General features: G+C 39.4%; 1 protein-coding gene across 1 annotated transcript in view; it reads right to left on the minus strand.

Annotated features, from left to right (window-relative positions):
* Nucleotides 1–18205, minus strand: part of EFCAB6 (EF-hand calcium binding domain 6) — a 264360-nt gene that overhangs the window by 129350 nt on the left and 116805 nt on the right. Inside the window, exons 11-15 of the mRNA XM_064368188.1 lie at nt 13827–13994; nt 8744–8803; nt 8478–8638; nt 2406–2579; nt 3–171 (exon numbers count right to left, since the gene is read on the minus strand). Coding sequence (XP_064224258.1) covers nt 3–171; nt 2406–2579; nt 8478–8638; nt 8744–8803; nt 13827–13994 — 732 coding nt within the window. The remainder of the gene's footprint in view (nt 1–2; nt 172–2405; nt 2580–8477; nt 8639–8743; nt 8804–13826; nt 13995–18205) is intronic.

An 18205-nucleotide genomic window follows, 5' to 3' on the forward strand; every position in this document is an offset into this window, starting at 1 on the left:
ACCTTCTTAAAGTCATGCATGTTAATTTTTCCATTAGGCTCCTTGCTGAAGTCAAGAAATCGTCTTTTGAATGCTGGGTCCTGCTGCTGTATACAGTTTTTCAATTTTTCAATAACTTCTTCTTTGGTCATCTTCTTGGTCAGGGTGGTTTGATCCCCAGTGGCCTTGGTTCTAAAATCACAAGAAGGCATTTAGACTGGTGTCAGCTGACACAGGCAGAGTGCTTCTTCTAGACCTCGCCCATTTCCACGTAACTCATGACAGGAAGAAGGTTTACGGCTAGGGCTGAGTGCAGTGGCTCACACCTGTAATCCCAGCACTTTGGGAGGCCAAGGTGGGTGGATCACCTGAGATCAGGAGTTCATGATCAGCCTGACCAGCATGGGGAAATGCTGTCTCTACTAAAAATATAAAATTAGCTGGGTGTGGTGGCACATGCCTGTAATCCCAGCTACTGGGAAGGCTGAGACAGGAGAATCACTTGAACCTGGGAGGTGGAGGTTGCAGTGAGCCGAGATTGCGTCATTGAACTCCAGCCTGGGTAACAAGAGCAAAACTCCATCTCGAAAAAAGAAAAGAAAAGAAAGAAAAAGGTTTACTGGGCCGGGGAAAGTGGCTCACACCTGTAATCTCAGCACTTTGGGAGGCCGAGGTGGGTGGATCACGAGGTCAAGAGAGGGAGACCATCCTGGCCTACATGGTGAAACCCCGTCTCTACTAAAAATACAAAAATTAGCTGGGCGTGGTGGTGCGTGCCTGTAGTCCCAGCTACTCTGGGAGGCTGAGGCAGGAGAATCACTTGGACCCAGGAGGCAGAGGTTGCAGTGAGCTGAGATTGTGCCACTGTACTCCAGTACTCCAGCCTGGCAACAGAGTGAGATTCTGTCTCAAAAAAAAAAGAAAAAAAGAAAAAGGTCTACCATCCTGGGTTTACCTGCTGGGAAAGGTGGAGTGACTCAGGGGCTTCTTATACTCCCCTGGCTAGGAGATTTCAGGGCCAGTACTGGAGGTCCCCAGCACAGTGTCCAAGTGAAAGCCCATGTACGGTGGCAGGCCAGGTTGGGGGACTTGAAGGGAGAGAATATTATTGTCCTTGAGATTTTCAGTTATGCTTTGAGCAGGCCAAAGGTGGCATGTGACTGGGCACACGTGGTTGAAAAGGATTCTTTTGTAAAGTGGAAAAATTTAAAGTCAGAGCCCATTAAAAAAGCTCTAAATGAAAGAAATAGGCCATTTTGTGGTAACTAGATGAAGGAAGTCATCAAACATCCATGGAAATGAAGGGAAGTCCACAGTTGCTCCATAAATCAACTTGATTTATAAAATACGAATTGAATGTGCTGTTCTGTGAGTGCAAGTGTGGATGTGTCTGAGTGTGTGGACGTGGGTGTTTGGAGGATAGTTATTTTCTCAGCTCTCTGGAAGTCTCTTGGGCCCCATATTTTTGGGGAAGAAACAGCTCTGAGACAGTTGTGGAGATTGGACTTCTATTCCTTACCTGCTGCGTCTCTTGATTTTTAAGAGCTCCCCAGGAAAGCTACATTTTATGAAATGTTTAATTGCCATTGCTTCTTTCACCAGTTTTAGGAAGCAGACATATCTTATCATGGAATATTTAACCTGTCTCTTAAAATACCATCTTTATGCCCATTTATAAAAGCTGCTACTACTGAAAAGCCCAGGTATTCAAATTTAATTAGCATATCATTAAAATATTCCCATTGCTCTTAAGAACTTTTTAAAAGGGCTATGACAAAGTGAAGTCTGCTGAATAGTTCTACATTTTACCTTTCATTATGAATTTATTATAAGCTATGAATGAGCAAGTTAAAATAATCTTTTCATTAAACTAAACCTATATTTTTAAAAATGAAGAAGAGCTAGAATATTCATCAGTCTAATTTTTTATAGATTTACTAAGTATGTTTTATTGTTACCATTCAATTTGGAAATCATTTTAATTATTCTATCATTCATATTAGAAAATGTTAACTGGTTTCAAGGATGTGTGTTGCAATAAAAATTAAATGGTGGTAAAGAATCTAAGTTTCTGGAAAAGAGTAAATGTGAATGCGGGTATGTAACAGAGAAGTTATAGATTGTCTCTGGGAGTCAGGAGTCCCGGATTCTTGACCCAGGCCAGCCACTAAGCTTCTGAGCCAAGTCCCCAAACCTCTCAGACATCAGTGTTTTAATTTCTAAATGTAATAGGTAGATTCAATAGTTCCTAAGATCTCTGCTTGCTCTAAAATTCCCTGACTCTAATCACTGTGTTTCCAGTGTGCCATCTTTCTTATTTACAAAATGAAATATTAAAAGACTCAGTCAACAAACAGTTACTAAATACTTATTCCACGACAGACACTGTGGTTTTGATATGTGCATTCATTTTGCTTAATTTTTACCTCTTGGAAAGATCTGGCTGCTGCTGCTCATCTTTTTGTAAACGTTCACTTAACAGCTGATCCTTTGGAACAAGAACTGGAGAGACAGTGGGTGGGCCATCAATTCCTATGTGCGCCAAAAGTTTCTTGTAAAAGATTCTTCGTGAAGCAATGTCCTGAAACTTACTGCAGAGTCTGGATTTTAAAAATAATTAGAACACACTCAGTAGAATAACTAAAATGGAAAAGACTGACCCTGCCAAGTGTTGGTGAAGATGCAAGTAGCTACAACTTTCATCCACTGCTGGTGGGAATGTAAAATGGTACAACTACTCTAAGGCATTTACCAAAGAGAAATGAAAATGCATGTCTACACAAATATATACGGCCTTGTGTGTAACAGCCAAACATTATATATACAGCTTTATTTTTAATAGCCAAAACTAGAAACAAACCTATGCCTATCAAGAGATGAAAGTGTACACAAACTATGGTAAACCCATTCAGTGGAATACTACTTGGCAGTGAAAAGGAAATAACTCTTGGTATATAGAAAACAAAATGAATGAATCACAAGATTGTTATGCTTAGTGAATAAAGCCAGACAAAAAAACAGAATATCTTGTGTGCTTCCATATACATAATGTCCTAGAAAACACAAAGTAATCTATCATGAAAGAGAGCAGATCACTGGTTTCCTGGAGGTGGGAGGAAGAAGTGATGATGAATTGCTAAAGGGCACGTGGAAGATTTTTGGGGATGGTGAAAATATTTTGTCTCTTGTGATGGTTTTATAGATATTGAAACAAGATGAATTTCATCCATTGTATCATTTTAAAATGTGCAGCTTATTGTATATAAAGTATACCATAATGCAGATATAGTAAATGTAAGAAAGAATTATTAAAAGTTATATTATGAAAATTATAAAATTATAAAGAATTATAAAAATTATGTGACTGAAGGGCTTATAGAGTGTGGTCTGAGGATGCTTCCAGAGCATCAGCATGGCCAGAACTATTTTTCTATCAACACTGGAGTGTAGTTTGCCTTTTTCACTCGCTTCTTCTATGCATGTAAAGTCAATCAGAGGCAACATAGGTGGTCATGTCCACAGATAAAATGTATTCTTGTGTAGGTTGTGTTTTCCAACATTTTTAAGGTTGTAGGCTTAGGGTGTAAGTGAGGAACCAGGAGTAGGTTTTCAGTGATTAACTCAGTTTTTGTACAGCCTTTCTACAGAGCTCTCTACTAGAGACCTTCAGTTACACTTGCTGTAACTGCTGTAACCTCATTATCACTCAACAAATCGCTATTTTGAAATCCCAGAGCTTTCCCTGAGCCTACATGAAAGCACAGCAAGGAAGTATACTTGTTTTGGCAATGACACTGTAAAAATGTCTCAGTTTTAATTTCTGATGCAGTACATAATGACATACTCCACATGAGAAACACCCTTTGAGGTCCTCGATAATTCTTCAGAGTATAAAAGTGTCCTGAGACCAGAAGTGCTGAGGACCTCTGACCCGGAGCACACTTCTTCCCCTTGCTGTGCCTCAGTTTCCTTATCTATGAAATGCAGATTATAAAAGTAGCTACCTCAGAGGACTGCTGTAATGATCAAGTGGGAGAATCCACGTAAAGCTCTTAGCACTGGGGATGACATACTTTATGTATATGTGCTTAATAAACTGCAGCTGTAATAACAGTACTATGATATCATTCCGATGATCTGCATATAGCTGGGGGCTGAGAATGAGCTTTGGAGCCATACTTTGCTCAATAAGTGCTCACTAGTATTATAATCACTCCCATAAATATTCATGTAGCTATGTATGAAGCACTGTGCTAACTACTGTTGCCACAACTGTGAACAAACCAGAACAACACCTACCTCACTGAACTTTGGTCAGCTGGGAGAGACTGTTCACTTGTAACAGAGGGAAAGACGGTCTAAATGCCCAGAGGCAAGAGAGAGCCCAGTGTTTTCAAGGAATGGAAAGCAGGTCAACATAGCTGGAGCTGAGACCAGCAGCAGAGGCAGCAGCAAACACTGGCTGAGACCTCAGCATTTGCTTGGCCCTGAGGTAGCAAGGCTTTGTGTATAAGATCTCATTTGATCCTTATCACAACTCTAGTAAGAAATATCTGGATGAAGAAATAGAGGCTCTGAGAGGTTACACAGCTTGCCCAGGTTTGCAGCTAATTCAAGGCTGGGCCAGGAGTTGCCCCAGGAATCCTGGCTGCACAGTCTGAGCTCCCGAGAGGTGAGAGGCACATGGAGGGCCTGGGAAGCCACACCACCTTGAAAGCATCTGCATGGTTCTTAATGGCAATGGGACTGTAAAGCGTTTTAAGCAAAGTTTTAACATGATCAGATTTGTAGTTTAGACAGACAAAGTGTGGCTACATCATGGAGAATGGATTGGAGAAGGCTCTGTGTCTAATACCCAACTGCCTACATGACCAACCCATTAGATTTCATTTATTCATTCATTCACTCACACAATATTTAGGAAGCCCCAACCATGTCCCAGACATCGTTCCACCCCTACGTACTGGGGCTTCAGGAGCAAAAGAGGCAGACAAAGCCCCTGCCTTCTATATCCTTGGTGAGTGACACAGGTGATCAATACACACAGATAAATAACCAGAGCCATGACAAATGCAGCTGGGTGACTAGAGAGAAACTGTGGGGTGGGATGGGGAGGTGGACAGAGTGACCGCCTACAGTAGTCCTTTCTCATGCTTCTATAAAGAAATACCTGAGGTTGTAATTTGTAAAGAAAAGAGGTTTAATTGGCTCACAGTTCTACTGGCAGTACAGGCTCTGCTTCTGGGGAAGCCTCAGGAAACTTATCATCATGGCAGAAGGCAAAGGAGAAGCAAGCACATCTTCACGTGGCAGGTAGGAGAGAGAGAGAGAAGTGGGAGGTGCTACACACTTTCAAGTGACCACATCTCATAAGAAATCTATCACAGGAACAGCAAGGATGAAAGTCTACCCCTAAGATTCGATCACCTCCCACCAGGCCCCTCCTCTGATACTGAGGACTACAATTCAACATGAGATTTAGGTGCAGATACAGAACCAAAACATATCACCGCCCACTCTAGCTGGTGACATGTCACCAATCTCCTCTCCAAGTGAATGCATCCAAGATAAAACTTCTGATGTTCACTTCTGACACTATTCCTCTCCCAGTCTCCCTGTCTCAATGACAATCCCAAATACCCAGCTGCTCAAGCCAGAAACGTAGAGGCTTCCTTGGGTCCTTCTCACCTGACCCTAATCCACAGCACTGGCAAGTCCAGTCAGCTGCACTCCAAGATGTGTCTGAGTCCCCAAATGTGGCCATGATCTATGTTCCTGGAAGAGCGGCAGAGACAAACGGGAGGTCCGTTGTTACACCAAACTCACTCCCAAAGAGGTGCTGTCTCCCACCTCTCAGCCCACTCGAGAGTATCGACATTCCACTTCCAGTCAGCACTGAGTACTGTCTTTGAACGTATGTTTGCACATTTGCATTTCTTTTATTTTGAGTGATGTCTAACATAGCTCATATTTTTTGTACTTCCTAACCTACATTTTAACAAAGTCATAGCAAGCCCCATGTTTGAAACCTTTGGCAGACAGAGACCTCCCACTAGGATGGAACCCTGTTGTTCTCATGATACCCAATCTTCTGACTACATCCTTATGGCGAGTGGTGCTGTTTTCCACGTAGAGTAGCGAGAAAAGCCTTTCTTTTAAAATCAATAAAATCTTTTAAAAGGGGAAACTAAAATGTAGAGACCTAGTGCCCTGCTGGATGAATCCTGAGGCCACAGGATGGTGATACAGTAACCCTTGCTGGGCCCCGCCTGTTCCTCTGGCATCAGCCCCCCTACTGCTCTTCTCCCGAAAAACTTCCCACTCCATTTGCCATGTTTGACCTGCCAGTCCCTGAACACGCCATGCAGGATGACTGGAGTATGCTAGTTTCCTCCAGCCCTCTGGGCTTTCCTCCAGCATCCCATATCCTGAAATGCCCTTCCTTTTTTTTTTCTCTAGACTCAAGCACCACGTCCCCGGGAAGCTTCCCTGCAATCTGCACCACCTGCTCCTGTTCACCCCACTGTAAGCGAGCATTCCTCCTCCATGCTCTAGAAGCACCAAGCACACACCTGCTACAGCACTTCAGTGCCACGCTGGGTTTATCTGCAGCTCTTTCCCCCTACTCTAGACCACCTTGGAAATACAGGGATTGTGTAAGCCTATTACCTGGGATAGCCTGCATGCAGGAGGCACTCTCTGATGTTCACTGAATGAAAGACTGAGTGAAGGCGTAAGAGAATGGCCCAACCAATCCAGACAAGGGCCAAGAGTAGCTGAACCCTTCCCACACACACAGTGAGGTGCAATGTGGCCTCATTTCTTTTCCCACCGGGCCACTGCTCAGCGCAGGCCCTCGCCGTCTCTCACCTGAACTCTTTAGAACCCTCTCTCAACTTGCAATCTCACTGTTTCTGCCCATTCCAGTGTTTTTTCTATACTCCAGCAAACTGATCTTTCTACTAACATTCAATAAGAACTGGATAAAATGCAAATGTTCGAGCCAGACACACCAAGCCCCTCCTGATAGTAAAGCCTTTGCCTCACCCCTCCTCTTATTCTAAATCCTCCTCTTCCTACAAAAACCAACCTTTTAAAAAATAGGTTAGGAATGATGAATGTTCACAGAAAAGAGATTTGAGTGACTGCTAACTACCAGTAGGTCCACTTGTGTTTCATGTCACTTTAAATCAATGTAGTGTAAACAAAATCAACGAGAAGGATGGTTAGAATCCTTGAAGAGAGAATAACTTTCTTCCCTGGGATTCAATCAATTTCCTCCAAAGTAATTGCCCAAATCACTGCCCTCACTTTGGGAAACCCTGGCCCACACAATCTCTAAGGTCATCCAGGTTCTTCAAGAGCAGGTCTGAGCAGACAGCAGGACACTCAGGTGGTGATAAGGGAGGCACTGTCCTCCACAGACTGGTGGGGTTTCCAGCGGTCAGTTTTCAAGGTCATCTGCAAAAGGACCTCAAGGGAAGCAGCCAGGCTCTGTGCCCCAAGGGGAGATGTGGGGAGGGGGAGAGAGATCAGAGGGAGGAGACTGAAAAGGGTCTGAGAGAGGCTGCTGTCTTCCCTTTCTTCCCATCCCCATTCAGCCATCTAACATCTGACATTGGTCCCCTTCCAGCTTTGGCTTGTCCATCACAAATGAAGTTTGAAACTGAAGTGATACAAAAATGTAATTCAAGCTACTGTTTATGGGATAGCCAACCATAGCCAAACAACCTGGGAGGTGAAACAGCAAAAAGACTAGAGCACAGACTTCCTCCTTCCCAGCCCTGAAGCATGTGTAAGCGTGGGGAGAAGTGAGCCTTCGGTATTCATCAGCTGGGGCCCAATGATCGCATTTATTGGCCCAGAAATGAAGTGTCTGGAACTTTGCTTTGTCTTAACCATGACTGGTCTGCAATAATAGTTGACTGTGTATCAACAAATTGCTCAGTTATCAGTATTTGATCATTGTGGTTTCAAAACTACCTAGGCTCTTGCTAACAATGCTCTATCAGAATGCCACATATTTAACCATTGCAACTCACGCACACAAAATGTCTCAATTCAACAAGAGTTGAGATGAAATCTTTGCATCTCGAACAATACTTTACAAGATATTACTAAAATAAAAAGAGGAAAGATATTTGCTTGTAAGAAAAGAAGAAAAAAGAGAGCTCAGGAATCACAGAGACTCAGCGGGGAATGCAGGTCTCTCAACTCACCAGCTGTGTGACTTGGAGTGAGTATTGAACTTCTCCAGACCTCCATTTCTTGGTCTGTAGAAAGGACTAACACTAGCTACCTTTACATGGCTGTGATAAGGACTATAATGTACGTCAGACTCTTAAGCAATGTCCAGTGCTTAGCAAGGATTCAGTGAGTAGCAGTTATTATCAATATTACCTATTAATATTTCAAAAACACATAGAAAAAGGCTTGGAATTATGGAACAGGCCTTGTGAAAAACATGACATGAATGAATTTTGTTATGAAAAACTTACTTTATGAAATGTGCGTTTGTTAAAAATGGGCAGAACACATGCATGATTTTCTTGAAATTATTTCGGCCAATGAGCCCTGTGTCTCCAAGGTCATATGAGCATAGCATGTTATAAAAAGCTTGTAGGTTCTTAGTAATTGTATCATGGACAACTTCTTCCACCTAACATAAAAAGCAAACATATTTCCTAAGCTGTACGTCTGTAACCTCTTGAAACAGTAACCCCAAACCACAAAGGAAGCCGCCCGCAAAGAAGGCGTTACTTACTGAATCCCAGGCGAGGAGGAGAGGTGTCTTAGTGTCTGTATAGGGAGATTTTTTTCTCATCTAATTGGGAAAGAGAAGGTATATAAATAAATACCATTCATGAAACTCATTAGGAGCTTTGGAGGCAGGTGGACCTGGACTTGAATCCTAGCTTTATCATTAATCGGCCATTAGCTTTGAGACCTTGAACAACTGAGTCTACCCTCTAATGCCCATCTGAAAATAAGGATTCTAACACTTAACTTGAAATACTATGCAGTCATAAAAAAGAATGAGATCATGTCCTTTGCAGAGACATAGACGGAGCTGGAGGCCATTATCCTTAGCAAGGTAACACAGGAACAGAAAGTGGAATACCAAGTGTTCTCACTTATAAGTGGGAGTTAAATGATGACAACACATGGCCACATAGAGGGGAACAATGCATGCTTGAGAATTTTAGGAGAATTTTCACCCTCAGGAGAATGACGGTGAAGGTTGGGAGGAGAGAGAGGATTGGGAAAAATATAATAATTAATGGATACTAGGCTTAATACCTGGGTGATGAAATAATCTGTACAATAAACCCCCATGACACAAGTTTACCTGCGTAACAAACCTGCACTTGTATCCCTGAACTTCAAATGAAAGTTAAAAAAAATTTAACTTTCACTTAAAGAAAAGTACAATAAACATGAAAAAACCTATCACCTAGAAGTTAAATAAATGCAAAGTAGAAGAATAACGAGACGGCATTTTTGCCTATCAGAATGGCAAAAAATGCAGAAGTAAGCAAACTGCCTTTTGTTTGCAGGTGGGGGTTTCTGAAATGGTGGGAGTGTAAATTAATCTAACTTTCTGGAAGATATTTTTGTCTCAAGGTACATTTGGATACTATTTGACAATTTGATAATTTACAGACTCTACAGCAATGAAGGCTGCTGCTGGGGAGGAGAACCGTAGCTCAGGGCTGGCTAAGGAAAAAACTTCCCTTCACTGTATCCCCTCCTGTGTCCTTGGCATTCTGTACTTTATATATATCATTCTCTTTAAAAATTATTAAAATATTAATAGAATAAAACATATTCTTTAATTCCATTTCTTGAAATTTATACTAAAGAAATAATCATAGAGTGATACAAAAAAGCCAGTGCCAAGAAGCTTATTGCAGAAAAATTTTAAAAATAAAAAATAAATGAACATCCAAATTATAATAGTCACTTAGTATCTTTTAAAATTAGATAACAGGCTGTGCACAGTGGCTCAAGCTTGTAATCCCAGCACTTTAGGAGGCTGAGATGGGCAGATAACCTGAAATCAGGAGTTTGGGACCAGCCCGGCCAACATGGTGAAACGCTGTCTCTACTAAAAATACAAAAATTAGCCAGGCACGGTGGTGGGTGCCTGTAATCCCCATACTCAGGATGCTGAGGCAGGAGAATTGTTTGAACCTAGGAAGTGGAGGTTGCAGTGAGCCGAGATCACATCACTGCACTCCAGCCTGGGCGACAGAGCGAGACTCTGTCTCTAAAATAAATAAAATTAAATTAAATAGCAGAATTTTTATTGACATTAAGTATTAACAGTATGTCAATAAGTGACAATATAAGCTAACAAGTCATTATATGGGCTTGTTTTTAAATAAAATAGCTACAATCTACAGAAGCATATATCCAAACTCATCAAACTGCATACATTAAATATGTACAGTTTTTGAATATCAATTACACCTCAATAAAGCTGTTTTTAAAAAACAGACGTATGGGTGTGCATGTATATGGATTTGGAGGAACATACAGCAAAGTATAATGGTAAATAACAATGCTTTGGTGTTAGAATTAGTGGTTTTTTTTGTCTATTGCACATCTGTGTTTTCTAATTTTTCCAATTCCTTCGTTCACGTTCATTCATTCATTCAATAAATTTGCGTGAACATGGCTGACACTGGCTATCCCCTATAGTACAATGGGCAGTGATAACAGCAAGGCCTCTGCCTTTGTGGAGTCAGGACCACATCAGGCCACAAACGTTGACTCTGAGGCTGGGAGGGTCCCTGCGCAGGCTCCAGGGCACTGAGCTCTGGAGGTGGTAACATAGGTTACGAGGAGCTGGAAGGAATCCTGGGCAGCAGATGCAACACATGCCAAGGCCTGGTAGGGGCAGCCGGGAGGCCTGAGGAACTGGACGAGTAGGTCTTCCCAGAAAGCCATTGGAAAGGTGAAGGCGTGAAGACAGACATGATCTGACTCATACTAAGCAAAGGTCACACCACTTGCCATGTGGAGAAGGGATTGCTTACGTGTCTACATTTTGTTTTTAAAGAAAAAGGATTCTTAACATTTTATGTGGATTATCCTGTTAAATTCCCACAACAACCTTACAAGGTGGTACCCTAATCAACCTGGTTTTACAGGTAAAGAAATGAGTCTTAGAGAGCCCGATTATTTGCCTCAGGTCACAGCTACTAAGGGGTGGAGGCAGGAAGTTGAATGCAGGTGCACAAGCTCCTAGCCTGGCCAGCTGCCTCTACTCCCTGGCCACCAGGCTTGATCTAACTCTGAAGCACTGGCAGTAAACTGAATCAAGGCATATGCTCAGCCTTCCATATGTCACACACACGGCCTGGGTGCACAGGTTCACACACCCATCTACCACCTATGTAGGACAGGTAAGGGCTACAGCCAACACTTTAACTGTCAGCCTATTCCTACCCATTGTCTAGCAAAATAGATCACAAGGCCTTCTTTGCATTAAGGAATTTTATATATATAACAACTATATTATAATATTAATATAGTAATATAGTTAACATATAATATAGCTAATTTGTAATATATAATGTGTATTATATAACATATAGCATAATGTATATGATTTATTAAGTGATAAAGCAGTGTACAAATGTCTACATATATAATATATCCAGATATGGTGTAATTCCATTACATATATATTCCATTATATATATATGTATCCATATGTGTGTGTATATATATACACATAGATATATCTATCTATGTATATACATAGATAGATCTATCTATGTATATACATAGATAGATCTATCTATGTATATACATAGATATATCTATGATATATATATACATAGATACATAGATATGTATATAACAATATACATACTAATTCAATTATTGTTATATAAAATATATTTTATATAATTCCATTTCTAGAAATACATATTAAAGAAATAACCATAAAGTGATACAAAAAGCAGGTATCAAGATGTAATAGTTAATATAATTGTAAAAACATAATAATATGTAATATATGATGTAATTATATATTATAATATAACTGGATATACAATTTGTCTGGATATATATATATCCAGAATCATAAAAATGCCCACACCTTTTGGGCCAATATTTCCACTTCTAAAATCTATTCTAAGGAAATATTTCGATGTGAATGAAGATCTAAGCACAAAGATACCCAGCATAATTAAAGTAAATAGAGAAACAGCCTAACCACCCCAGTGACAAGTACATGCACAGAACACTCTCAGACACCAGTGAAAATCTTGTTTATGATGAGTTTTTAATGATGTGAGATGGGGTGGAAATGCTCATCATATAATGTGAAGTTGGAAAAATGGGATACAAAATCATACAAATAATGAGTTCAATCACGTTAACAAAAAAATGTGCCCACCCACACACAAAGAGTAGAAGAAAATTTGTCAAAATGTTAACTGTAAATATCTCTGAGTGTTGGGATTTGGGATTTTTATCATTTTCACCTTTGTAGTTTGGGATATTTTCTAATCTATAATGAATTTCTGTTACTTGAATAATCACAAAATATTTGAATAAGTTATGTATTATGGTCTATTAAAATTACCTCCAAAATGTTGGTAGAAAATTTCTACATGTACCAAGAGGAGGTAAGTTAAATATGACACTTTCACCTCAATAAACTGTCCCATTTTAAACCAAGAAGTATGCCACAAACGTTTCCCAAGACCATGATGCAAAACCACAACAGATGGAAAGGATTCATTGATGATTAATTAATTGCATTTTGCACAGAAACTATCAGAGTAGATTGCAGCTGGCTTCAGCTAAACCTTCTTAAAGCTTTCCCCAAAGCAAGGAACCCCATTCAGGTCCATTCAATAGAAACATCACCTTTAGGGAAATAGTGCATCTCGTGATATTACTGGTTTGGTTTTGATTCATAGGGATGCCAACTTCATAAATCTAAAATTAAAAGCTAATTTGTACCTGTTAAAAGAAGTTTTTAAAAAACATTTCAACAAGAGTCTAAGCCTATTGCATGCATTATCTGAAATTAATCTGATAAAGTTCTTTAAAATTTTTAAATGCTAATAGCTATTATAGAAGCATTTCTAATAACAAAACTGTTAACTTTTCAGTCAAAAGAAACAAATACTAAAGGCAAATGCTAGTCATTAATTGCAATACACAGTTAATTTTTAGAAGTCGAAGCAACGTAGGGTATGAAACTCTAAAAATATGAATGAGAACCGGAATAGTCACTCACAAATACCCCCCCACTTTTTTTTTTTTTTTTGATACAGAGTCTTGTTCCGTTGCCCAGGCTGGAGTGCGGTGGCAGGATCTTGGCTCACTGCAACCTCTGCCTCCCACATTCAAGTGATTCTCCTGCCTCAGCCTCCTAAGCAGTTGCGATTACAGGTGCCCACGACCACGCCTGGATAATTTTTGTATTTTTAGTAGAGACTGGGTTTCGCCATGTTGGCCAGGCTGGTCTTGAACTCCTGACCTCGTGATCTGCCCACCTTGGGACAAATTCTCCTTTTAAAGACATGGCTGCAAGAGGAGGGCTGTCGAAGTGCCACAAGTTACATCCTGTATATAAAGGGCTCTCGTTCAGGCATGGGTTTTCTGAAATGCCAATTACCATCCTTTTTGAAGATTCAGAAACTAAAAGTTAAAATCAAACCACTCTTAAACACTTGACCCTTACTTAAAATGATTGAGTTGAAAACCGTGAAGTCATTAATTTATTTAAACCATATTTCACCTGCCTCTCTTATTAGGAATACTGAAATTTCCTGCCATAAAGAGAAAACCAAACAGGAAGTTATTATAAAACTCACCCTAGAGTTCTCTTCAACTAGATCAATCAACATGCTGGTGTTGACCACTCCAGTGTCCCCAGGGTCAAGTGTCTGCATTAACTCTTTGAATTCCAAATTACTTAGTTTTACAGCCACACAATTTAGAATATGTCGAAATTCTTCCCTTGTTATCGGTCCGTTGGGTTTCTGAGCATCAGAGTGTATATAAGGGAATTTTTTAAAAAAGAAAAAAGGAAGAAAAAAGTATTATGTATGTATGTTTAACATCATTTGATAAAGAGCAAGCTTTGGCCAAATAGAATTATGATTGGAAATGCAAATACATAGATTGATGATCCTTATGTAACATGAGCACTGTGTGTGTGTGTGTGTTTGTGTGTGTGTGTGTGTGTTTGTGTGTGTGTGTGTAGGGGAATGCTAGAACTTTCTAGGTGCAGTTCCTACATCGTTCTGTATCAGAACACAACCTTGGGAGAGGAATGAGGCCCATTTCTCAAGCTCAGGCTGACTCCCTTCCCCACGGGCTTGAGTGGCTTGAACAACTCCTCACTTCCCTACCCCACCTGAGAGCTAGGGGAGTTCAACCGCATGGGGCACAAAACTTCCTATCAGTTCAATTATAGTTTGCCAATTTAGTAAGAATAAATTATGCTAGTTTTCTCCACCAGCAATCTCATCCATTACATAAATGGACAATTACTTTGCAAGAAAAATTTCAGCCATGCTGCATAAAGAAAACATCTCATGAGCAAAATACCATGAGGCAAATTTCTTCCCCTAGAAGAAAAATTTATCAATAAGCAGGCTAAATACCAAAATTGAGAGATACTGTTTACTGGAAACACAGGGTAAATAAAGAACCCTCACCTCATATGGAGACACAGTGAATATTAATGTGACAAATGGATTTGTTAAGTAAGCGATAAAGCAGTGTGCAAATGTCAACTATTATTTGGGGGTCCAAAATCTGAAAAGAATATAAGGTTCTCTAAGTACTTTAGGAGATATGCATGCTTACCATTTGGCTTGGGAGTCATAATCAATTCTTTAATGTCTAAATCGAAATCAATGACAGCTTATTTTTAAGTGACTTTAATAAATTTACAACATTGTATAACCATCACCACTATCTAATTCTAGAATATTTTCAGCACCCCCAAAAGAAACCTTGTGCACATTTGCAGTCACTCCCTATTTCCAGCCCCAGCCTAAGTCAATGACTCCATTTTCTGTCTCTAGATATTTGCCTTTTTCTGGATATTTCTTGTAAATAGAATCATAAATACATGGTTTCTTGCATCTGGCTTTTTTCTCCGAGCATAGTGCTTTTGAGGATACTCCATGTTGTAGCATGTATCAGTATTTTGCTCCTTTTTATTCCCAATTGAGCACTACATTGCCAGATTTTGTTTATCTTGTCACAAGTTGATGAACATTTGGATTGTTTCCAGTTGGGAAACTGTCAATAATGTTGTTATAAACATTTGCCTGCAAGTCTTTGTGTGGACATGCTTTTATTTCTTTTGGGCAGATACCCACGAGTGGAATTGTTGGGTCGTATGCATCACATTTAATTTTTAAAGAAACTGCCACACCATTTTCCACAGTGGCTGTGCCATTTTGCATTTTCACCTGCAGCATATCAGAGTTCCAGTATCTCCACATTCTTGACAACATGTGTTATTGTCTGTCTTTTTGATTATAGCCATCCTAGAGGGTGAGAAGTGGTATCTAGCGGCTTTGAGCTTCTCTAGTGACAAATACTGTCAAGTATCTTTTCACAGGTTCATAAAATATTTTATTGGCTGTTCATAGATCTTTTTTGGTAAAATGCCTATTAATATGTATTACCCATTTAAAAAATTAGGTTGTTTTCTTATTGAGTTCTAAAAGTCCTTGTATATTCTAGATGCAAGTCCTTTACTAGATAGATGATTTGCATATATCTTCTCCCAGTCAGTGGCTTGTCTTTTCACTTTCTTAAAGGTGTCTTTTGAAGCATAAAACTTAATTTTGATAAAATCCAATGTATTGATTTTTTTCAGTATGTGCTATATTTTGGTGTCATTAAGAAATGTTTGCCTAACACAAGGTCACAAAGATTTATATATGTTTTTCTTCCAAGAGTTTTATCAGTTTAGCTTTTATATTTGGATCTATTTGTGTATGGTATAAGGTAAGGGACTGAATTCATCTTTTTGCATATGGATATCCAATTGTCCTCTTAACATTTTCACACACATTTTCCTTTCCTCTACTGACTTTGTCAAAAATAAATTGACCATAAATGTAAGGGTTTATTTATGGACTTTCAATTCTGTTCCATTGATCTGTATGTCAGTCCTCAAATCAATAACGCAGTCTTTACTATTATGATTCAAAATCTTTACACTATGATTCAAAATCTGGAAATGTAAGTATTCTAACTTTGTTCTTATTTTCCAAGATTATTTTGGCTGTTCTTCTACCTTTGTATTTCCATATGAATTTTCAGATAGTTTTTCAAAAGCAAAAAGAAAAAAAAAAAAAGCCAGCTGGGATGTTGATAGGGTTTGTAATGAATCTATAAAGCAATTTGGAGAGAATTGTCATCTTAATAATATTGCCTCCAATCTATAAATATAGAATGTATTTTCATTTATTTACATATTCTTTACTTTCCTTTAACAATGTTTTGTAATTTTCAGTGTACAAGTTTGGCACTTCTTTTGATAAATTTATTCCCAGGCATTGTATTCTTTTCGATGCTATTGTGAATGGAATTGCTTTCTGAGGTTCCTTTTCAGATTCCTCGTAGCTAGTTTATAGAAATATAACTTATTTTTGTACGTTAATTTTATATTTCTGTGACCTTATAAATTCATTTATTAGTTCTGGCAGCATGTGTATACACACACATGCACAAATTCCTAGAATTTTCTACACATAAGATTGTATTGTCTGTGAACAAAGAGAGTTTTACGTCTTCCTTTTCAATCCTGATGCCTTTTCTTTTTCTTTCCTGAAACTTTAGCAGTTTCTTTCCAGAACTTTTTCTTTCCAGAACTCTAGCAGTGTTGACTAGAAGTAGCAAGAGCTGACATTCTCCTGCTGTTCCTGATCTTAGGGGGAAGGCGTTCAGCCTTTTACCATTAACTATGCTGTTGGCTATGGGTTTGTTGCAAATGCCCTTTATCAGGTTAAGGTATTTCTCTTCTGTTCTAATTTGTGGAAAGTCATTACCACAAACAGGTGTTGGATTTTTCAAATGCTGTTTTTGCATCTATTGAGATAATCACGTAATTTTGTCCCTAACTCTATTAATGTTGTATATTATATTAATTGATTTTGGGGGAAGTTAAACCAGCTCTGCAATCCTGGGATAAATCCCATGTGGTCACAGCACTTGATCCTTATTATGTGTTGCTGGATTTGGTTTGCTAATATTTTGTTGAGAATTTTTGTGACTATAGTCACAAAGGATATTGGCCTGTGGTTCTTTTTTTATGAAGACTTGCTTGGTTTTGGTATCATGGTAATACTAGCCTCACAGAATGAGTCTGGAAGTGTTCCTTCTTCCTGTGTTTTCTGAAATTTTGTGAAGGAAAGGCATGATTTCTGCAAGCAATCATTGTAGTCTTCACTGTGGAGAATTGGCACATTTTTGTAAGATATATTTCTAGATATTTGATTTTTTTAAATGTTATTAGAAATAATAGTTTGAAAATTCATCTTTTTCTAATTCTTTATTGCAGATTATAGAAATATTATTGATCTTTTTGTATTGACCTTGTATCCAATGACCTTCTAAATTCTATTATTAATTCTAATGTTGTCTGGGAAGATTCTATTGGACTTTCTAGTAACAAAATCATGTCAGCTACAAATAAAACATCAAGACTAGGTTAAAAAGACAGGATGCAAATTGCTTCTGGATGATTGATAGGAAGTGAGCCACACCTAATTTTAATGTAAGTAGTCACAGCAGCTGATTCCACTTGCAGAGTTGGTGGCAGCGTTTGGAGGCAGCACATATAGCTAATGGGATGCATGCCTTGGCATGGATGTAAAGCAGTCTTTCTTCTAAACATTCTGCATCCTTCTCTAGAGCAGGAGAGAGATCTGTTTCCCACGACTGCCCTGAGCAGCCAGGCAAAACACCCAGACCTGCCCACTCCTGGCTTCCACCCTTGTTCTCCTTCTTACCTAGTCCCTTCCGTGGCGAGGCACATGGTGGGGTGGGGGGGAGGGGAGGGGAGGGGAATCTCACTCTGAAACCATGCACTATGTAACTGTAAAGCATCTGCTTCTTAATGTCATGATGTGATACCCCAGAGTGTGAGCTCATTGGCAAAGACTTAGCATCAATCATCTGTGTGCTTAGCCTGAGTGCCCAGCGCAGGGCCCAGCATGGACTA

This window comes from Aotus nancymaae, unplaced genomic scaffold, assembly GCF_030222135.1.
Source record: "Aotus nancymaae isolate 86718 unplaced genomic scaffold, 86718_ANA_hifiasm-v0.15.2.pri h1tg000076l, whole genome shotgun sequence".
NCBI classification, from domain to species: Eukaryota; Metazoa; Chordata; class Mammalia; order Primates; family Aotidae; genus Aotus; species Aotus nancymaae.